General features: G+C 42.7%; 1 protein-coding gene across 1 annotated transcript in view; it reads right to left on the bottom strand.

The window, feature by feature from the left end:
• The window catches only part of SLC2A2 (solute carrier family 2 member 2), a 29894-nt gene extending 26671 nt beyond the window's left edge, over window positions 1–3223 (bottom strand). The window contains exon 1 of the mRNA XM_006055311.4: window positions 3087–3223. Coding sequence (XP_006055373.2) covers window positions 3087–3101 — 15 coding nt within the window. The 5' untranslated portion in view covers window positions 3102–3223. The remainder of the gene's footprint in view (window positions 1–3086) is intronic.
• Window positions 3224–23806: the final 20583 nt, after the last annotated feature.

Raw genomic sequence — 23806 nt, 5'->3', positions numbered from 1 at the left:
CAGGGTCCCCTGTCCCTGGGATTCTCCAGGCAAGAACACTGGAGTGGGTTGCCATTTCCTTCTCCAATGCACGAAAGTGAAAAGTGAAAGCGAAGCCGCTCAGTCGTGTCTGACTTGCAGCGACCCCAGGAACTGCAGCACCAGGCTCCTCCGTCCATGGGATTTTCCAGGCAAGAGTACTGGAGTGGGGTGCCATTGCCTTCTCCGTTTTCATAGACAGCAAGGTATTAAGCCTGCACTTTTTGAAAGACATTTGGAGCTTAATAATTTTAAGTTAAAGAAAGCTATGTTCTATATCCAATTAAAAATATGCTGCTGGATAAATATAGAAGAAAAGAATGTGGGCAAGTGGGCTAAACCTTAACAAAGAACAGAACGTGGTGTTTATTTTGTGACTTAAGAGGTCAGATGGAGTCCATTAGGAAAAACAAATCAACTTGGGAGTCAGAAAACCTATAAGTCCCATCCAGGCCCTTAACATCCCCACATGTCAGTTTCTTTGCCCCCAGAATGGGTATAATAATTATGCATAGACTTATTATAAAGACTGAATAAGACACACACTATGGCCTTCCTATAAATAGTAAAAGGGCTGTAAAACAACTGATTTTTAATCACATCATTACCATCTTGTTCATCACTCTTGCCAAAAAAACCGCCTGTCAATTTTTCAAACATATAGTTTTCATAACACTACTACAAAATATCCCCATTTTACAGGTGAGGAAACCAGGGCTCAGAGACCAAGTGGTATTCCCAACACACATAGCTGGTAAATAACAGATGCTCTTTTATTGGAACCCAGAGCTCATCTTAAACTCCCACTGCTAAACAAAATGATTTTCAGATTTTCAGCAGCTATTGATTGACTAGGCAGGGAGGAGAAGCTTGTACTGTTTCCTTTACAAAATATCACACACAGCAAGTCAAAGGCGATCTTGCACTCAACTTTGGAAAAGTCCAGGAGTTTCTCAAGCTATAGAATTTTCAAGTTTCAAGGGACCTTTAAGAGCAATGGATTCTAGTCTAATCTCTTCCTTTTTCAGTTGGAGAATCGAAGTCCTTTAAGTTATACAACGCATTACTGGCTATATCCAGAGTGAGAATCCAGGTCTCCTACCCCCCAGCCTCGTGCTTAGCTCAATCCTTTCAACCCGGGTGAACTTACAAAGATATAGTGCTTTACAATAGTTCTCATTTTTTCTGGGTTCCCTTTCTAGGCAATTCTTTAATTCTCAAGAGAAGTGCTATAGCACAATTTCTAAGGCTCCTAAGGGAAGGTAATAATCATTTTAAATGAAACTTGAGTATCTTCTATATGCCAGGCACTGTGGACAAGCACCTTCTGTTTTGCAGTATCTACCAAACTTCAGTTGTTTGAATGCTACCTTCATGATTTTTTTTTTGCCAAATCTACATATCATCTGTATAGTTATTAACTCAATATTTATCTTTATACTGCTTTTAAAGTTTTATCTAATTTAGCTGTATCCTGGGCTGTAATAGGAAATCATGAAATCCTAGCTAGTATTCCTTAAATATACATTATACAAACACACAGCTATTGATAGTAAACTGTTTGTCACCTGAGTTTCTCTAATATTATCTCATTTAATTACTCCCATACAGTAAAAGAAAGAAAGAAAGAAAGTAAAGTCGCTCAGTCATGTCCGAATTTTGCGACCCCATGGCCTGTAGCCTACTAGGCTCCTCCATCTGTGGGATTTTCTGGGCAAGGGTACTGGAGTGGGTTGCCATTTCCTTCTCCAGGGGATCTTCCCAACCCAGGTATCGAACCCAGGTGTCCTGCATTGCAGGCAGACACTTTACTGTCTGAGCTACTAGGGAAGCTCCATACAGTAAAGAACTATTATAATCCCTATCTCCCCTACTATATCTTTATGTTTGATTCCAATGTGTTTTTAATTTGTTGCAAGAGAGAAAAACCATTTGAGAAAACATTACACAGACTAGTCAGAAAACAGAGCAAATATCCTTAAAATCTCAATTGGTGGATAGGCCAATTAAAAAAACTTAACCCCCATATCACAGCAGGTAGGCAACATTAGCACACTCGCAATCTAGGATCATGACCACAAAGCCTGTGCTCCCAGCCTTGTCACTTACTGACATGAAGGAAGGCTTGGCAGAGTAAATTACACCAGATCAGAACTCAGAGGTCCCTCCTCAAACACCCATTGTATGATTGTGATTTGGTTGGGGGACACTTATAAGGGAACAATAGCACTATACCCTTTCTCTTTTCAAGTTTTTATTTTGAAAAGTATTTTATCTACAGAGAAATTGACAGAGTAGTGCAGTGAACACTCCATAACCTTCACCTGTGTTCACCAATGGTTAGCCTTCACATTTGTTTCATTCTCACTGTGTGTGTCTGTGTGTGTTATTTTGGCAAATCATTCGAAAATAAGTATCAGATATTTATGTCACTTTACTCCTAAATACTTCAGCATGTACTCACTAAGAAAAAGACATTCTCCTACTCCTACATAATTACAATACCATTATCACATCCAAGAATGTAGTAGTTATAAAATATTATCTAATATACCCACAATTTCTATCCCTATAGTGTCCCCGGAGCTGTTTTCTTCTTCCTTCCACAATCTAAGCTCATTTGTTGCATTTGGCTGTCAGTTCTTCTTTGTCTCTTTTAATCTAGAATAGTCCTTTTTAGTCTCCTTTAATCTAGGACAGTCCTTCTCATATATTGATATTTTTGAGAATTTCAGATCAGTTTCATGATGAGTTAGATTTGGGTTAAAGTGCCCTTTTTTGCACATTCTTTCAGTAATATTGTTATGCTGTACCACTCGAGAAAACATTACATAGGCTAGTCAGAAAACAGAGCAAGTATTCTTAAACTTCCAATTACTGAAAAAAAAATATGATTTTTTAGCGGCTAAATTAACTATCAATTGGCCAAGAGAAGAAGGGCTCATCTGTAGTAGCTACACCCAACATTCCCCAAATCTTCAATATACTCGTACAGAATCTTCAATATGCTCACTGACTTGAACAGATTTCCCTACTCATGTCCTCAAATGGACATAATACAACTGTACCTTATCTTCTGTCATTTTATGGGCCGGAGTCCTCCTCTTAATTCCAGGTCTAGAGTGGCAGATGCAGTGGCCAGCTTCTGACTGTCCTTCTCCAGCTTTCTGAGACTAGTTATACATTAGAATAGGAGGGGCCAGGTAGGAGGCATGAGGCCAAGTCTAATCTTGGGCAGAGGTGAATATTGATGAGAATCTAATCAATAAATGCTTTGCCTCTGTTACCTGTGGTGTCAATGTTTTTGTTCCACCAGGAAAGAAAAGGAGAGCAGGTTTCTTCAGTGTAATTACAAAGCAGAGATGGTTGTGTTTTAAGGCACATGCTAAGTGTGGCAGTAACCAGGTGCAAGTGAAAAAGAAAGCTTATAGAGGCTTTTATAAAAAATGAGATATGCTGGGCTGCCCTGCTCTGTTGCGGGGACAAGAAAGGCACACGGGAGGCACATGCCCTGCAGATAACCAGTGCTGTGGTGCTTCTGCTTCAGAGCCAGACTGTGTGGCCAGGGGTCACAGTAGGATTGAGTGGTTACCTGAATGAATTTGGACAGTCATGAACTTGGGTTTGAATCTCACCATTTTACTAGTGGTGTGACCTTAAAGCATGAGACTTCTCTGTGCCTTAGTTTTTCGCCCGACGAAAGAACAGAATATACACTTTATTGATTGGGTTAAATGTGGTAATATATGAAATAATAAGTGCTCAGCAAATGTTGGTTGCTATTGTTTTTGCTATTACTGTTATTGGTTCAGTGTATGTCAGGAAGTACCTGTCAGGGGCAGTGGTGGAGAGGTCTCAAATAAACCTGCTCACAGGGCTTGGGCTTGTGCCCTCTGTGTATCCTCTGTGATGTTCAGTCCTTGTGGGGAGACCGGTGACATCTCATTTGGTTGAGCTTGAACTGTGTCTAGCAGAGAGTGTTACTGGTTCCACTGAGGCTCAACTGGAACCAGTGTCCAACAGAGAAAATGTAACAAACAGCCCCTAAATGAGGGGTGTTACAAAGAAACAGAGGGTGAGGATGCAAAGGAAACTCAGACTTCATTTGTCTTTTATTTCTCTGCCCTCTTTCCATTTCTGTCACTTCTACCAGATAATGCAAGTGAGTCAATAATTCATTTCAAATCACAGTCCCAGGCTCTGGGATGCATGATATAAAAAGACACTTCAGAGCTCATAATGCATAAGGAGGGATAAACGTAACCATAGACAACAATACAGTAATTTCTTGGTGGAAAGGCATGAGTGAGTATTATTAGCAAAGATAGTTAATCTTTATGAGTTCTTGCTTGGTGCCAGGTGCTGCTCTTAGCACTTTGCACGCCTTAGCCGGTTCAATCATAACAGAAGGCACTCTCCGTTGCACAGCCACGCTTTAGGGAGCAGTTTTGAAATCAGACTTTGAAGACCCCAGGTAGCTACACTCCTCTTAGCCTGGCTCCTGGCTTTCTGCTCTGGTTTCAGCTGGTGAGGCCCACAACAATTGTCAGAGCATCTTTAATCAGGAGAGGACTCCTTAGCAATCATTTTCCAGTGACATGATATTCTGCCAGAAAGCCTTTGTGCTGCTGTCAAAAATAATAGTCCCCTCTGTTTACCAACCTTTGTTTTTGGGATTTTCCTTTTAAGAGATGGCCTTGAGTGCGGCGTGAGGTCAGGAAACCTTTAACTTTTACTAGGTTGGAGCCGTGCAGCGCGTGCAGGGTAGCTGTTCTCTCCATTGGAAGTGCGCCCTGCTATTCGTTAACCCAGGATGCGGGACCTTAAGCCACCCAGACCAGTTTCCTCTGGTTTAGCCCAGACCTCTCCTGTTCCGCTCTTACTCAGAAATAAGTAATCTCTGCACCTTTTAGGGATGGGCTGGAACTTTATCTCCAGTTGTAGGGTGGAGGAATTGTTAACAGTGACTGCATTGGCATTTAGCTCTCGGAGAACTGATAAAGCGTGTCAGCCTCTCAGGAGAGTCTGCCTTAGCACCCACCCGAGGAGCGGCAGATCCGATTGCCTGGAGTTATCTCCATGTTTCCCTGGTTGTGAGATAAAGTCAGCCTTTTCTCGCTTTGCTGGTGGGATGGGGGCCACCCAATGAGGTGCACCAGAGCCTAGAATCACCCAGAGATGCCCTGTGGGTGGTGTAAAACCAGCTCTGTGTGGTGGGCTTTGTTTATTTGTTTGTTTTTTCAGGATTCACTTTTTAAACACTTCAAGTCATATTCTGATTACTTCTTGAATAATTTAATCTTCATAGTAGACACGAGTGGCTCTAACTGGAGAGAGTTTTCCAAGGATGGAAAAGAGCTTCCCCTCCTTTATTCTGTATTATCTTTGCCCGCCCAGTTGCTCAGTCACGTTTGACTCTTTGTGACCCCATGGACTGTAGCTTGCCAGGCTCCTCTGTCCATGGGGATTCTTCAGGCAAGAATACTGGAGTGGGTAGCCATTCCCTTCTCCAGAGGATCTTCCCCACCCAGGGATCGAACCCACTTCTGCTTCTTCTGCATTGGCAGGCGGGTTCTTTACAGGCTGAGCCACCTGGGAAACCCCATAATATCTTTACTTTGAGTGAAATGAGAGTTTATTTCTATAAATGGAAAAAAGACAACTCACTGTCTTAGCATGCTGCGTCCCTCTCTGATAGGATCAGGTATGGAGAAGTGCAAAGGCATCTCTGGGGAACCAAATAAAATGAGTTCAAACTGGGCCAACCCAGGAGTGCAGGAAGAATATTGGGAAGTCCTAGATTCTGAAGAAGGCCAGTGTATTTTAAGATTTTTGAGTCAAGTTTGTCCTTATTGTAGCTTGCCTCTTCTCACCCTCTCCACAGATCCCACTCTGATCCATCCCACCAGTATCTCTCCTGAATGTGACTGCCCAGCCTGGCTTCCCTGCCCCCAGTCTCATCCTACAGCCTCTTTTTGACAGAGAAGCCAATGGTGATTTAAAAAGTAAACCAGACAGTAATGCATGCATGCTAAGTCGCTTCAGTGGTGTCTGACTCTTTGTGGCCCCATGGACTCCTCTGTCCATGGGATTCTCCAGGCAAGAATACTGGAGTGAGTTGCCATGCCCTCCTCCAGGGATCTCTTCCTGATCCAGGATCAAACCCACAGCTCTTATGCCTCATGCACCAGAAAGTAATACCCCTTGCTTAAAAGTCTCCAAAGACTTCCCTGTCACCCTTAGAAGGAAACCCACATTGGTCAGCACAGCCTCAGAGGCTGAGCTGATATAGCCTTCCCTGACCCTGACCTAGCCTTTTACGCTCTCCTTCTCTGGGCTTAGCCACCCTGTCCTCAGACTTGATTAACGTGTTCCAGTCTCAGCACCTCTGCACTTGATGTGGCTCTGCCTACGGCACTCCACCCCAGGCTTGTCTTGGCTCCTTTATATTCCCTTGAGGGCTCACCGAGGCTCGCCAAGCAGGCTTCTTAAGGTGGGCACAACCTACCCCCCAACTCACTCTCAGGCCTGTTACTTTGCTTTATTTTCTTCATAGATCTATGCTTGAAATCTGATTTGCCATTATTTATTAAAAATTAAACATTTAATAAATTGAAATGTCTAGTCAAAATATCTAATTATTAAAGTATCAAATATTGAAATTATTTTGTTATTTAAATTTATTACTCTTTACTATTTTATTACTTGGACTTCGCTGGTGGCTCAGATGTTTAAGTGTCTGCCTACAATGCAGGAGACTCAGGTTCAATCCCTGGGTCGGGAAGATCCTCTGGAGAAGGAAATGACAACCCACTCCAGTACTCTTGCCTGGAAAAGCCCATGGACAGAGGAGCATGATAGGCTACAGTCTATCATGGTCCACTTTCCTCACCCCATTTAAATTCCATGAATGTGGAGGAGACCTTGCCCTTCTTGTTATCTGCAGCGGCTTGAGAGTGCCTGGTATATAGTAGGCACTCAATGTTTGTTTAACAAATGAAAGAAGTTCAAAAAGAGTTACTTTCTTGCAATAGTCTGAGCCTGCAATGGGGACATTTATTGATTTAACATTCAATAAATGCAGTATTTATTGAACATCTTTGTAGGCACTAGTCACAACAACGAACAAAACATTATCTGCTCATGTGGGGGTTACTTTCCATGAAAGAAACTAAACAGGTGCTTAGGAAGAGAAAGCAGGGGCGCTCACCTTGAAAAAGAGTCGGACATGACTTTGCAATTAAAGACCAACAGTAATCTGGCCAAGAAGTCGAGAGAGTCACAGCCCCAGTGACCAGGGATACTTCCTCTTCCCTGCACCTGGGAGCCACAGGTTTGCCTTTGGGAAGGGATCAAGAGGTCCCCAGGCCTCTGTGTGCATTTGGGTTTATCATCTGAGAGTGTCTGAGTGTTGCTAGATGATCACGGAGCTAGCCAGGAGAATCTACTTATCCCTTTTTGTGTGTGTTAGGCCCTTAGCTGTGTCTGACTCAGGGACCCTATGGACTGTAGCCCACCAGATTCTTCTGTCCATGGGCTTCTCCAGGCATGAATACTAGAGTGGGTTGCCATTTCCTTCTCCAGGGGATCTTCCCGACTCAGGGATCGAACCCAGGCCTCCTGCATTGAATCTTTACCATCTGAGCCACCAGGCAAGCACCAGTTCCTCCTAACCCACCTAAAGATTAGTCATTGAATTGACTCAGTAATGGGCAAGTTTAAAAGAAAGAAAAGGAATAAAGGATATAGGCTAATTTACTGGCTGCCATAGACAGAACTGGCACAAGCAACCTGCCCCATGTCCTTCCCTCTTAGTCTCAGCACAGGACAATCTTCTTAAAGTCCTCAAAGGTTACATGCTATGATGATTAATGTGATGTCTCAACTTGGCAGGCCACAGTGCCCAGACATTTGATTAAACATTAATCTGGACATTTCTGTGATGGGTTTGGATGAGATTTGTATTGAAATCAGTAGACACTAAATAAAGTGGGTTGCCTTCCAGAATGTGGATGGGTCTCATCCAATCTGTTGAAAGTCTGATAGAACAAAAACCTGACATCTCCTGAGCAAGAGGGATTTCTCAGGCTTTGGGCTCTAACTCCTTCCTGACTTCCCAGCTTGCCGGCCTCCCCCATCAGATTCTGGACTCACCAAGCATCCACAACCACACGAGGCAATTCCTCAAAATCTCTCTCTCTCTCTCCTTGGGGCACCTCTTGACCCCGTCCCAAAGGAAAACCTATGGCCCCCAGGTGCAGGGAAGAGAAAGAAACCCTGGTCACTGGGGCTGTGACTATCTTGACTTCTTGGACAGATTGTTGTTGTTTAGTCACTAAGTCATGTCCGACTCTTTGTGACCCCACAGACTGTAGCCTGCCAGGCTTCTCTGTCCATGAGATTTCCCAGGCAACAATACTGGAGTGGGTTGCCATTTCCTTCTCCAGAGGATCTTCCTGACCCAAGGATTAAATCTTATATCTCCTTATATCACTCTTATATCTCCTGCATTGGCAGGTGGGTTCTTTACTGCTGAGCCACCAGGGAAGCCCCCTTTGGACTGATATAGTGACCTTAATAGCTGTTCAATGACTCACACTGGGAGTCTCAGGTACCAGCTGAAAAGCTACCCTGTACCTGTACAAGTCTAGACACTGCCCCCACCTTTCATTTATCTGTTTTTCTCCTTTCAAAAATATTTACTTCATTTTAATAGCAAATTAAATATAAATACATGAGACTATTGTCACTGAGAAAATTTTGTTGGCCACAGATAAAGCTGGAATGACTCTCTACCACCACTTTCAGCCACAACAGTTGGTTAAGGATGCCTCTGTTTTCAGTTTAGTAGGTATCTTTCCAATTCACCATCCCCTTTGAACCTCCTACTTTTGTTTCTATCACTTGGCCTCCTCTCCAGATTTGTCTTGTCTGCCATGTTAGGATGAGGTCTTAGTTTAACTCCTCCTCCTCAAGAAGCTTCCTCTTAGTTTGCTTTCCTAGCATGGCTCAGAAGCTGTAGACAAGTGATGCCCAGTTCCTCAGGTGTCCCAATAGCCCCTTCCAGCACCCCAGGCCTCTGCTGGTCTGAGAGAGAACATGAGGAAAAGAAGAGCAGCTGTGTCTCTACTTCTGGCCAGTCCAGATGACACCTGGCTGACCCCTTTAGCCTACTGGCCATCAATTACTCTGGAAATGATGGAAAGTTTCCCCTTCCTGGAATGGCTTTATGTCTTTTCTGAACTCAGTAAACCTTGTAAAATGAATGCTTGCCACCCGCTTACAAGGGTTTGGAGCACTGGACCAGGGTCAAGAGATGTCCTTTGGGTTTTCCCTCCCCAAAGGGTTAGCTCTGTGACTATGGGCAAATCTTGCTCAAATTCTCTAGGTTTCATCTATAGAGCAAAGTGGATAATCTCTGTCTCGTCACATGAAAGATGAAGATTGAATCAGTCTCTAAGGATTGTTGTGAGGGTTAAATAAGATAGTATGGATACAGTGCTTAGAATAAAGCCCAGAACATCATCAGCTCTCAGTACATGTCAGCTCTTAGTGTATTTCTGCTCTCAGTTTCCATGATTCTTTGTTCCTAACATCCTCTCCAAAAGTTCGTATAGACTCCTGTGACCCCCAAGGTTGACTAGCTACGTGAGTTCTGCTCCTTCTTTTAGCCTGGGGTTTGTGTTATTTGTCCTTGAGGTCAATGAGGGCTCATGAAAAGAACAAGGGGCCACCTAATGAGTGGATTTGTGTCATTCATGTCACGGAAGTTTGACAACCTGTGACAAATTTCTTTGACAGATGTGCATCTATGGCAATTTATCAGTGAGCACTGTCTCAAATTAGTTAATCACTGGGCCATTCAGTCTAAATTGAATGGTGCTGCTGCATGCAGAAAGTTTTTGTTTGCAATTCTTGAGTCATCTCAGTTTAAATTAAGTCAATTAAAATTCCCTGTTCCTAACCATTTTTCTATCAAGTGTGCCTAAATGCCCACAATACTCTGCAGGGCATCTTTCTATTTATGAGTTTGTGTCTCTTTAATGTCTGTGAGTTAATCATTTTCCAACACTGTGCTATTTTCTTTCACTGCCTTCTGTACCATTTGCTGCTAATTTTCAGGGTGCTAAGGGAGGTTGATATATAAATTGGGAGTGAAGATCATGGGGTCATCATTGAGGTTTAGCAAACAATGTTGCTCAGTGCTATTGACCAATAGGTCACCAGTAAAAGAAGCAGTGTCAGGGAGAAATGATTCTCGTGACAGCTGTTTACCAGACAGAGAAGAGTTCCAGGAATGTACTGTAACACGCAGATGGTGCAACTCAGTGGTGGGCGAGTTGTTGACCAGGTGCTTTGTTGTCTGGTAGAACTTGAAGAGACACACTCAGCTATATTTGTTAATCCCATTCTCCTCAGAAAGGGCTTCCCTGGTGGCTCAAACAGTAAATAATTTGCCTGCAATGTGGAAGACCTGGGTTTGATCCCTGGATTGGGCAGATCCCCTGAAGGAGGGCATGGCAACCCACCCCAGTATTCTTGCCAGAATAACTCCATGGACAGAGGTGCCTGGCAGGCTACATTCCATGGGGTTGCAAAGAACCAGACAGATTGAGCAACTAACATTAACTGTCCTCAGAAAATCCTCACTGTTTACAAACAGCCAATGTGGGCTCTGGCATCTCTTCAGAGACATGGAGCGTCAGTGGCAAGACAGGTAAAAATAAACCCAAATGGAATATCTCTCTCCCTTACATCTTGAAATCACCTTCCCTCTTTGAACAGGGCAACTGGGTTTGGGGAAGCACTTTGTGGTGGTTGGTGGGAAGAGGAAGTGGTTTTTAAATGAATACATCAAAAATTGAAGCGCAAGGGTCTTCCTTGGTGGTCCAGTGGTTGAGAATCTGCCTTCTGGTGCAGGGGACACTGGTTCGATCCCTGGTTGGGGAGCTAAGAGCCTACATGCCAAGGAGCAACTAAGCCTGCGTGCTACAACTAGAGAGGCGTGTGCACTCTGGAGCCTTGGCGCCACAACCTGCTGAGCCCACTTGCTCTAGAACCAATGCTCTGCATCAAGAGAAGCCCCAGCGTGCCATGACCAAAGAAAGTCCGGCCACCATAAGGAAGACCCAGAGCAGCCAAAAAAACAGAAAAAAAAATGTTTAATGAAACTCAGTGCCTCCGTGTCTCCATGTCATAGATAGCACAGTGTCCATGGTCCTAGGAGCAACCCACTGGGCCTCTAGGGATGTCCAAGACTGCTGTAGGATGGAACCTTCTTGGTGGTGGCCAGTCTCCTCTCATAAGAGTCTACCCTAAGGTTGTGCCCTGCCTGTCTTCTCACTTCCAGTCACTCCTCTTTATTCTCTCTTCCCAAAGTCTCCCCAGGTGGCCTATGCTGAGCTGAAGGCAGAAATTGCTCTGCTTTGCTACAGCAAGAACACAGGTCTCCCACCCTGACAAATGTAAGACTAGTCAAACATTGTGGGTGGGCTCTTTTGCCTCTGTTTTGTCATTGATGGGTGCAGGGTGAAGAGGGTCAGAAATGTGGGGAGGAAAGAATGTCGTCCTAGGAAGCTTCTTGTTCCACTGCTGATGCAAGCCTCCAGGCCAACTTGAGTCACTCAGGGACTTGAGGGTCTCTGAGAGGAAGTTGTGAGTTATAGTGAAGAACTTCTAACTGAAGTTCTAAGTTCCTTGCAATTTTGTCCTTCCAAGACATGTAAGATCAGAGTAAGACGTGTGAGATCACATATAAGATCACAGCGAGGGATAGGTTTCTTGCCTATGGCTTCATAGGCACTTCACTAAAGGACAAAAAGATGGTCAGATGCCCCCACACGTAAGTGTCCCGAGTGACAATTACTCTAGTTCTTTTCTGGTGGCTGTCGCACTGGCTGGGAGGCAGCTCCAGGTCTAGAATGTTCCTGATCCGTCATCCTCATCAGTAACACCTGACCTAACTCATCCTTTGTTCTTACTCCCACATTTCTCACCAGTGAGAATTCACTCAGCATTTTAATCCATTAATTTGCTGCTGCAGAGCCAGTTCTGCCTCAGAGATAACCACCTCAGATGCCAAGGCCCTGAAAGATTGCTGTCTGAAAAGTTTATTGGATAATGAAATTAAAAAATCGTCTCAAATACCAGATGTGCAAGGTAATGCTTGTTCTCATTGTCATTGTCAACTTCCACAAAGATTGTAGTGGAACGTTGGTGGGAAAGTAGAAGTAAGAAATAGATCAGGGAAGAAACCCCAAGTTTGCTGCAGAAGTCATTGCTTGATTGGTAAGATCAAATTGGAGTCTAAAGACAGACTTTCTTATAAAGTATTTTTCTTTAAGGTAGTGTTATATTCATTTTTAAAAATCCATCAGAGCTTGAGGAATGAAGCAGGCATATAACACAGGACTATAAACCCAAGAGCACTGGATGGAAATGTGCATCAAACAATAGAAAGTCAATAAAAGCGAATCTGATTTATAAAAAAAGAAAAAAGAAGGGGAGGATATGATTTGGAGTATTGAGAGTAGCACAACATCGTATTCTTTCCCTTTTTATATAAACCTATATACATACTAATATTTTAAAAGTAAAAGTGGTGTTCTTTATAATATAGTTAATCCTATAACATGTCTCTTGAATTTTATAGGCATTATAAGAACAACTAGGCACAAAGTTTACAAAGAACTTTTCTGTTGGTGCTCTGATCTGATCAACAACACAAATGTGAGTACGGCAGGAATAGCCAGATGATTCCATTTTAGAAACAAGAAAACAGGCTTGGAGTTGTCTGTTTGCTTAGAGTGTTTGCACATTGTGTTCTGACTTCACACCCTGTTTTTCTGTGTATTTTACAAATAAAGTCAATTCTTGGCTTTCCCTTTTTCACATTATTTCCACATGTTTTTTTAGTGAGAGGTCAAGAAAAACCTTCTCCTAGGGTGATCACTGACACTGAGTCACAGTCTTGACTCTAATGTCTTGGAAGCCTAATGCTCTTGAATGAGATGCTACCCAGGCTTTCTTTATTGAATTGTATTTTATTTTCCTATTTTTTTTGGCTGTGCCACAAGGCATGTGGGTTCCCCGACCAGGGATCAAACCTACCTCCTCCACTCCCGCCCCTGCCCCTCCCCCCCCCCCCCACAGAGGAAGCACAATGTCTTAACACTTAACAAGGAAGTCCCTGGAATTCTTTATTTTAAAGAAAATGGGTACTCTTTGCACATGTGTGCATGCTAAATTGCTTCAGTCATGTCTGACTCTTTGTGAGCCATGGACTGTAGCCCACCAGGCTCCTCTGTCCATGGGATTCTCCAGGCAAGAATACTGGAGTGGGTTGCCATTTTCTCCTTCAGGGAATCTTCCTGACTGAGGGAGGGATTGAACGCAGTCTCCTGCAGCTCCTGCTTTGCAAGCGGATTCTTTACGATCTGAGCCACCAGGGGAGCCGTACTCTTTGCACAGTCATTGTTATTGGAGTGGTTTGCTTGAAAAGCACCAGACTGGCAACCAATAGACCCAGCTGCTTATTTAGGTTCCATCACTGCCCATCTTAAGATCTTGAGCAAGTTTTTTTTAACTCTTTGCATCTCAGCAACTCCATTCACAAAATGAGGGGATTAAGCATAAAGCTCTAAATTAGAATTAGGGAAATTTTTAAAATATGATGGAAAAAATTAAAATGTATAAGGAAAAATAATTAGAGCATATAAAAAATAGGCAAGACCAACGAAACAACCAAGAGACTAAGGAATTAAGAGTAAAGCAAGATTATAAGTGTAGATTAAGGCATAAAATGTAAATAAAAAGAGGGAAAGGGTTGAAAGCAAATAACACAAGGTAAACAGATATTTAAGCATAAAAATATTCAAAGAAGGAGAAAATCAAAGTTAAGAAGAATTTTAGGTTGCAAAGAAGCAGAGATCAAGACAGTTGCCAAATAAGAGGTCAAAATAGAACAAAAAATATAGAACAAAATAGAACAAAAAATAGAACAAAAAATATATATATATAGCTAAGTAAGAGAAATTAGAAGTTGAGTAGAAAAAGCCAGGGCTTCCCTGGTGGCTCAATGTTAAAGAATCTGCCTGCCAATGTAGGAAATGCAGATTCCATCCTTGGTAGGGGAGATCCCTTGCAGAAGGAAATGGTTACCTACTCCAATATTCTTGCCTGAAGAATTCCATGGACAGAGGAGGCTGGCAGTCTACAGTCCATGGGGTCTCAAAAAAGACAGGACTTAGCAACTAAACAACAATGACATAAAATGACAAGTATTAAGCAAGTAGCAATACAAATGTTTAATCTCAACCTAATTCTAAGAGACAATGAAAACGATGTAAAAATAAATGGAGGTTTAAAATTTTGAGACAGAAAGAGGGTCAGCATGAAAAAAGAAAGGAAGTTCAAAGTCATATAAATAAGAATAGCAAAGTACAGGCAAATAGGCGAAAGTAGCTTCCCAGGTGGCTCAGAAGGTAAAGAATCTGCTTGGGTCAGGAAGATCCCCTGGAGGAGGGCATGACAACCCACTCCAATATTCTTGCCTGGAGAATCCCATGGACAGAGAAGCATGGCGGGCTACAGTTCATGGGATCAACAAAGAATCGGATAAGACTAAAGCAACACAAACACACACACACAATCAACAGAATGTGTTTTTCAAAGGGTATATTTTAAAAGTAAAAGGTATTATTAAATTAACTTCAAGAAAACAAGAAGAAAATGTCCTGTGTAGGAGAGCAGGTAGGCATCCGGTGTCTTCAGCAAAGCCTCTGAACCGAGGCCACATGCTGCAGTGTTGTGTCTCCACGTAGGAGGCTCAGGCCCTGTGGGCAGCAAAGCTCCTGGCTGTTAGGAGGAGAATGGCCCAGTGATGAAGGGAAGCAGCAGAGGAGATGAGGAGGGTCGGTGGCCTAGGTGGCCTGACCCATTTGGCTGGTCATAGCAGCTTCTGAGTAAGTCTTCTCCAATCCCTACTTGGGTCAAAAAATGGTACCAACATGCCTACACAACATGAGAAAGGGTGATTGTTTGGACACACTTTTGGTGTCTAGACACACTGGAAATACGCTGAATCATTGAAAGGGGAAGAAAGGAAAACTCCAGAAGTGTAGCATTTCTCAAAGTATGAGATGTTGTTGTTCACAGTTGTTCAAAACCATGGGCACCCAAATTACAGACTGCTGTTCACAGCTGGGTGGGGGTATTCCAGAAGTTTGTCTTACTAACAAGCACTTGGGTGATTCTTAGGACCAGGGGAGTTAGCACAAGTAGGGCTCAGGACAGCTTCATGCTTCAAAGCTGGGGTTCAATGAAGAAATTTGGGGACTTGCTGCTAGAGACAGCAAATGAAAGAATGCTGGGAATAACATGCCCCAAATGTTCCATTCTCACGGATTTCCACCACCAACACAGAGAATTAAGCACGGTCCTTACTGATGGTATGATTCATTCATCAAACATTGCCCACGGAGGCCAGGCAGACAGTTGAATCAGGATTTTGAACTCCTGGGACCTATGTTAGAGCATGGAGTGTAAAGAATACGCTCACCATCTAAGTAGGCAGGTGATTGCTTTTCCTGCTCCATCAGCACTTTCTCTAGTCCTGCTGAATTCCTTGCCTGTTTCAGGGCCCACATACTCTTCATTCCTTTCTGCCTTTGTTCCAGCCGCTCCCATTCAATGGAATGTCTCTCTCCCTTTTTTTCCTGTCCCATAATCTGGTGAAGACCACCTCTTCTTGGAAGCCTTCCATAAACATTCCAGGCAGAGGCCCTTTCTCTTCAGTCCCAGAGCAGTCCCTGCCTTCCTCTGGCAAATGCTGGGCTCTCCTTTTGGTGTCGTCTCTGTGCTTGTTGGTGTTCTTCCCTTGCCTTCCCCACCTGCCCTTTAGCAAAAGGAGACTGCAGCTCCTTGGAGGCAGGGATCATTTCTTCATCAGCTTTCTCCCTCAGCATCCGGTGTGAGGGCTGCTATGTAATGTGTGTGTATGCTAAGTTGCTCCAGTCATGTCCGACTCTTTGCAAAACCAAGGACTGTAGCCCACCTGGCTCTTCAGTCCATGGAATTCTCCAGGCAAGAATAATGGAGTGGGTAGCCATTCTGTTTTCCAGGGTATCTTCCCAACCCACAGATTGAACCTGTGTCTCTTATGTCTCCTGCATTGGCAGGTGGGTTCTTTACCAGCTATGCCACCTAGGAAGCCCCTCTGCTATGTCATATGTGCCATGAGTACCAAGTCGCTTCAGTCATGTCTGACTCTTTGTGACCCTGTGGACTGTAGCCTTCCAGGCTTCTCTGTCCTAGGCAGCTGGTAAATAAATCATTGCTTGGTTTTTCTCTATATAGGTGGGTTTGTGTGTGGCTTGTCAAAAGTCAGATTGTGGCTATCTCCAACGCTTCTAAAAGAACTAAGATGGCATATACTTTCCTGGTGGCTCAGTTGGTAAATAATCCACCTACAATGTGGGACACCTGGCTTTGATCCCTAGGTTGAGAAGATCCCCTGGAGGAGGGCATGGCAACCCACTCCAGTATTCTTGCCTGGAGAATCCCTATGGACAGAAGAGCCTAGTGGGCTACAGTCCATGGGGTTGCAAAGAGTCCGACATGACTGAGTGGCTAAGCATAGCACAGCACATAAGCAGGCAAAAAATAAAAATACTTTTTTTTTTTTGAGTTCTCTGATACATGAAGATGATAAGGTAGCTTTGTTAAGATGAACTGAACCAATGACCATTAATATATCCACATTAAACGCTGCCATAAAACACAACAAAGATACAAAAGAAGGTTCTGGGACTTCTCTGGTGGGCCAGTAGTTAAGACTCCATGCTCTCAATGCAGTGGCAGGGTTTGATCCCGCATGCTGTAGAATGCAGCCAGAAGCAAGCCAAACAAATGAAGGTCTTTAGGGAAGATGCAAACAGTTACGATTTCCAAATTATGGACCAAGGACTTCAGCAGGGCTGGGGGTCCAGTAAAGGGTCCAGTACCCAAGTGTATACTGAGCATTGTTTGTAGACTAAATGACTCACATGTACAAGGAATTTTTTCAAATGATGTGGCTTATAAAATGCAGTTATATTTAGAAGCATTAGTGGACTTTTTGTGCTTTTTAGCTTCTTAGGTGATTATGATGGGAAGTCATCATATTTAAAATGATTGGGAAACTCAGGCTTATAAGGTGACTGGGATCCAGTTAGCTGATGGAGTGGCTTCTGTCTTACAGCATGTCCACTCTGTACTGGTACTTTGGCCTATAGAAGTGCTTTGCATTCTGCCCAAGATTAACCATCAATTACCTGGATAAAGCCAGCAACAGAAATCTAAATATGGACACCAGGCGGGCCATCTGCTTTGAGCCTGATGCTGGGTGATGCTCCTCCCTCTTTCTTCCCCTTCTATATTTATCCCATCAATTTTTGAGATGGGCAGTACATTCCTATACTAAGAAAAAAAAAATGATCTGGACTTTCATAACTTCTCTAGAGCAGTTATTGGGCTTCCCTGGTGGCTCAGTGGTGAAGAATTTGCCTGCCAAGCAGAAGATGCAGGTTCGATCCCTGGGTCAGGAAGATCCCTTGGAGGAAGGCACGACAACTAACTCCAGTATTCTTGCCTGGGAAATCCCATGGACAGAGGAGCTTGGCAGGTTAGAGTCCATGGGGTCACAAAGAGTCAGACATGACCTAGTGACTAAACAACAACAATGGACAATTATTACCACATTAAAAAAATTTCCACTAAGCAGGGAAATTTCAAAAACAAAACTAAAGCATTCCTTATGCTACCCCAAATCTTCTGGGGACCAACAAAAAGGCTGCCAATTATTAACTTTACCAAACTAGAACACTTAATGAAATGAATGTATACATATTATTATCAGACTCTCAAATACATCTTCTTCATTATATGAGAGCATGCCACCTGCAAAAAGACTGTCTTTAAATGAGCTTTATGGAAAAGTCACTCTGTTGGCCTTTGGCTTGGACCGGTGATAACTTTGGCCTGTCAGATTGATGGGCCTCCAATTATTAATGGCCGTCTTAGTGAGGAGGAAGGATGAGATGAGGGGAAAGCATCAGATTATCCTGAAGGCTATACTATTTCTTTCTGCTCCAGTGATGCCTCCTAGCCCTAAATTCCTCAATCTTAACTGGCATCTCTTTTACAAAATGAGTTTAGTAATACAGGATAAGCTGAGATCCTGCAGCATGGGCATAGGGCTAGAACATTCTGTCAGACCATAATGCCGCTGGTCCGTGTCGTCCTGACATCATCTGGCAAAGTAACTTTGAACTTGGGAATCTAAGATGACTGTTTTGTGCTGGAGGTGACCCTTTTAAAATTGTTGCTGTCATGGGGCATGAACTTAGTTGCTTACAGAAATATAAAAACACATATTCAAGTGGATGCTATTCAATTTTAAAGAAAACCAACACTCTAAAATATTGTCACATAAATTATTGAGAACTTATTTTAGAATCATTTAGGGTGTCTTTTACAACTGCAATTTGTGATGCTTAGATCATCTGCAATGACTGATACCTCAGGCATTACTTAGCACCTGTTTCACATTCTTCATCTTAACGGAAACCAATACTCTATCTTCTGTAAAGGACTCCAAGAATCTACAGCATTTTTGGAATCCAAAAATGGCTTTGGTACTGGAGAAGGTTGATTAAGACCATCACCCTTGCTATTTAACATGAATTACACATTATCCTGCATCTCAACAGATTTGTGAAAAGACATGAAAAGTAATAAGCAAAACAATTCCTTTACTGTTATATTGCTTTATATTATATCACTTCATTATTTTCTTCTTTTATTTATTTTTAATATTTCTTTTATTAAGTGAGCAGGAAAATACATGGTTGAACAAATTGAAACTACAAGTTGTGCCCTTTACAAGACTGAGTGAAACAAGGATTCATCAGAAGGCATGTGTCAATTTCCTACAACAAAACTTCATGCAACAATATTCAATGGAGCTGAATATATACAGATGTTACAGGCCGCCCAGGGAAGCCTCCTAACTATTGTCACTTGGAAGAATGATAAAACCAAAATGTCATTAGGCTGTCATTAGGCTTTCTTGAAGCTGCATTTGGCAGGAGATACCTTTAATGTTGTTTAGTTCTTGTTTTAGGAAAAAAAAAAAAAAAGAATTGTTATCATGTTTAAACATTTAGACCAAAAAACAAAATTTAGAATCCTCTTCCCACTTCTAGCAACTTTGCACTTACTGCAATGCCAGTAGCTTAAAATGGATCATTATCTGTATAAATGTAAGAATCTTGAAATACTATTTTTCTCAAGATTCTATATGGCAGCCTCTCTTCCAACCCTGCAGGGCTTCAACCCTTGACCTGTTAAGATGATTCATGGAGCCAAAAAGTACAGCCAGGTGCTTTCCATCCACAGAAGCCTCCCAAGAAAGAAAATCCATTGAGTGTTTCATTTTCTACATGAAAGCAGACCTATGCTTTTATAATATAGAATTTGGACACAGCTTTTTGTTTTGATATTGAAATGAAAATGGTCTTATAGGCTTATACCTTAATAAAAGAATTCCAAAACTCTGTTATTATTTATTTTCATTCATTTTTTCATCCAATAAATACTTACTGATTACTATTTGCCAGGCATTCTTGTAAGTACAGGAGATAGGCCAGTGAACAAACTAGATGTTGATAAGCTCTATGAAAGGCAATAAAGCAGAGACTAAATGGGGAATTGGGAATTATCTTATATAGGTCTCTGATAGGATAGGAATATCTGTTCAGAGACCCAAAGGTGGGGGAAAGCACATTGTACAGATACATGAATGGAGGGCTTTCTAGACAGAGGAGACAGCCAGGGCAAAGACCTCGAGACAGGCGCATGCTTTGAGTGTTTCCTGGATAAAGCAAGGAGGGCAGTATGGCTGAGCAAAGTGAACTAGGGAAAAAGTAGATGAAGTCAGAGAAGTGGTAGCGGTGGTTGGGGATGGAGCAAAGTGTAAGTCAGATTTATGAGGTCCTTATAGGCCACTGTAAGGACACTGATATTCTGAGTAAGATGGGAAGACCTTGAGCTCTTGAGCAGAAAAGTGACATAACCTGTATATTAGTGGATGTTTTAAAAGTGTCATCTTGGACTTGCCTGGTGGTCCAATGGTTAAGAATCTGCCTGCCAAAGCAGGGCACACAGGTTCCATCCCTGGTCTGGGAAGATCCCACATGTCATGGAGCAAGTAAGCCTGTGTGCCACAACTACTGAGCCTGAGTACTGGAACTACCGAAGCTGGCATACCTAGAGCCCATGCTCCACGAGAAGTCACCTCAGTGAAGAAAGTAGCTCCCACTCGCCTCAGCTAGAGAAAGCCCTTGGGCAGCAGCAGCAAAGACCCGGCACAGCCAAAAGAAAGGAAACTAGAATATTTTCTGGTCTGGAGGAGCAAAATTGCCATTCACTGACAGAGAATACTGTAATGCTGGGGAAGATTGAAGGCGGGAGGAGAAGGGGACGACAGAGGATGAGATGGTTGGATGGCATCACTGACTCGATGAACATGAGTTTGAGTAAACTCTGGGAGCTGGTGATAGACAGGGAGGCCTGGCATGCTGCGGTCCATGGGGTTGCAAAGAGCTGGAGAAGACTGAATGACTGAACTGAACTGAATACTGTAATGGGAGTAGATTGGAAGGTGGAGTACAAATCAATTTGGTTTTAAATATGTTGAATTTGAGATGTCAATTACACATCCAATGAAGATGTCAAGTAAATAGATGTATAAATCTGGTTTTCAGAAAAGAGGTTAGGGCTGGCAATAAAAATACGAGTATTGTCTCCATATAGTTGGTTTTTCAAGCCCCAAGCCTGGTAGGGATCACTTAAGAGAGAGGATATCCAGTGCTGGGCACTCTAAGAATTCAGCAAAGGAGACCCAGAAGGAACGGCCAGAGGGGTGAAAGAACATGAGGGGTGTCCCCAAGCTGAGAAACTTCTTCAAGGAGGAAGGAGTTATTACCTGTGTTAAAGACTGAAGGTAAATCAAGAAGCATGAAGTCAGAGACCTGGCTGCTGCATTTGACATCATGAATGTAACTGGTGCCCTCAGCAAGAGCTGCTTGTGGTGGGGATAAAAGCCTGATCTGAGGTTTTCTTGTGTGTGAAGGGGAGAAGATAAGTTGGCAATTAATGGGGTCGAGAGTGTTTATAACACAAGAGATTGCAGTATGAACGTAGTGAAACTCTCCAATAGAATGGGTAAAGCTGGTGATGCAGAAGAGGGCGGGGGGATTCTTGGGGTGATGACCTTTATTTGGTGATGATGGATAGATGGGTCCACTTAGAGCAAATGAAGATTGACTGCTACCAGCTTAGGAGGTGGTGAGGTAATCGGTAATCCTTAAATTTAATTGGTCAAGATCAGGAAACTGAGAAGCCAGGGTATTAAGAGGATTGTCTACGTGGTTACTGAGATCACAAGAACTAATCAAGGGTGGTGTTGGAGATAGTGAGAAGGAATTAAGAGCCAAGATACTGAAACAATGAGGGAGAGTGGCTGAGGATTACTGGAGACTTCATAGGCTAATGGCAAGAGCTTCAAAACATTCCAGTGTTTGGGAGGAAGAAGGGATAATAATAGTTTGGGTATGGACCTAACAGAAGCAGAAGATATTAAGAAGAGGTGGCAAGAATACACAGAAGAACTGTACAAAAAAGATCTTCACAACCAAGATAATCATGATGGTGTGATCACTCACCTAGAGCCAGACATCCTGGAATGTGAAGTCAAGTGGGCCCTAGAAAGCATCACTACGAACAAAGCTAGTGGAGGTGATGGAATTCCAGTTGAGCTATTTTAAATCCTGGAAGATGATGCTGTGAAAGTGGGGCACTCAATATGCCAGCAAATGTGGAAAACTCAGCAGTGGCCACAGGACTGGAAAAGGTCAGTTTTCATTCCAATCCCAAAGAAAGGCAATGCCAAAGAATGCTCAAACTACCGCACAATTGCACTCATCTCACATGCTAGTAAAGTAATGCTCAAAATTCTCCAAGCCAGGCTTCAGCAAAATGTGAACCGTGAACTTCCTGATGTTCAAGCTGGTTTTAGAAAAGGCAGAGGAACCAGAGATCAAATTGCCAACATCAGCTGGATCATGGAAAAAGCAAGAGAGTTCCAGAAAAACATCTATTTCTGCTTTATTGACTATGCCAAAGCCTTTGACTGTGTGGATCATAAGAAACTGTGGAAAATTCTGAAAGAGATGGGAATACCAGACCACCTGATCTGCCTCTTGAGAAACCTATATGCAGGTCAGGAAGAAACAGTTAGAACTGGACATGGAACAACAGACTGGTTCCAAATAGGAAAAGGAGTACATCAAGGCTGTATATTGTCACCCTGCTTATTTAACTTATGTGCAGAGTACATCATGAGAAATGCTGGGCTGGAAGAAGCACAAGCTGGAATCAAGATTGCTGGGAGAAATATCAATAACCTCAGATATGCAGATGATACCACCCTTATGGCAGAAAGTGAAGAGGAACTAAAGAGCCTCTTGATGAAAGTGAAAGAGGAGAGTGAAAAAGTTGGCTTAAAGCTCAACATTCAGGAAACTAAGATCATGGCATCTGGTCCCATCACTTCATGGGAAATAGATGGGGAAACAGTGTCAGACTTTATTTTTGGGGGCTCCAAAATCAGTGCAGATGGTGACTGCAGCCATGAAATTAAAAGACGCTTACTCCTTGGAAGGAAAGTTATGACCAAGCTAGACAGCATATTCAAAAGCAGAGACATTACTTTGCCAACAAAGGTCCATCTAGTCAAGGCTATGGTTTTTCCAGTAGTCATGTATGGACGTGAGAGTTGGACTGTGAAGAAAGCTAAGCGCTGAAGAATTGATGCTTTTGAACTGTGGTGTTGGAGAAGACTCTTGAGAGTCCCTTGGACTGTAAGGAGATCCAATCAGTTCATTCTAAAGATCAGTCCTGGGTGTTCATTGGAAGGACTGATGCTAAAGCTGAAACTCCAATACTTTGGCCACCTCATGTGAAGAGTTGACTCACTGGAAAAGACTCTGATGCTGGGAGGGATTGGGGGCAGGAGGAGAAGGGGACGACAGAGGATGAGATGGCTGGATGGCATCACTGACTCGATGGACATGAGTCTGAGTGAACTCTGGGAGTTGGTGATGGACAGGGAGGCCTGGCGTGCTGCGATTCATGGGGTCGCAGAGTCGGACACGACTGAGCGACTGAACTGAACTGAATGAAGAACAAGCAGGCGTCCTACTACTATCAATATTTTATTATTCACATTTTGATAGAGATAACATAAAATAGTATATTCCAGGGTGTGGCAGTCACAGTCAAGGAAAACCTTGGCTTAGAACCTAGTAAATCATTTCTAACTACTGCTTGAACAACCTTAGACAACAGTAAGTGAAGGCTTTGTGAATGCAGGGAAAAATACCTGAAAGTAACCAAAAGGTTCAGACTAGAAAATATGCCAAGAAGACTTTCTTTCTTTATACCACTACACAGGTGAGAATGATCCAGTTTCAGCATATTTTTGACAATTTAAAACACTTTAGAAAACTGGAAATTTAAACAGCATAAACACTAGTAGGCATAGCAAAATGATAGTTTTCCTTTCCAATACTATAAATTTGGCATTTCTACAATTACGTTAACATTGTGGAAAAAAAAAAAAAGACAGCTAAATGCACAAGAACAGTTTCACAACATCCAATTTGAAACTTCATCTAAGCTGTCATCC

The sequence above is a fragment of the Bubalus bubalis genome, chromosome 1 (genome assembly GCF_019923935.1).
Source record: "Bubalus bubalis isolate 160015118507 breed Murrah chromosome 1, NDDB_SH_1, whole genome shotgun sequence".
Lineage (NCBI taxonomy): Eukaryota > Metazoa > Chordata > Mammalia > Artiodactyla > Bovidae > Bubalus > Bubalus bubalis.
The sequence above is the reverse complement of the archived record's forward strand: the minus strand, read 5'-3'. Positions and strand labels throughout refer to the sequence as shown.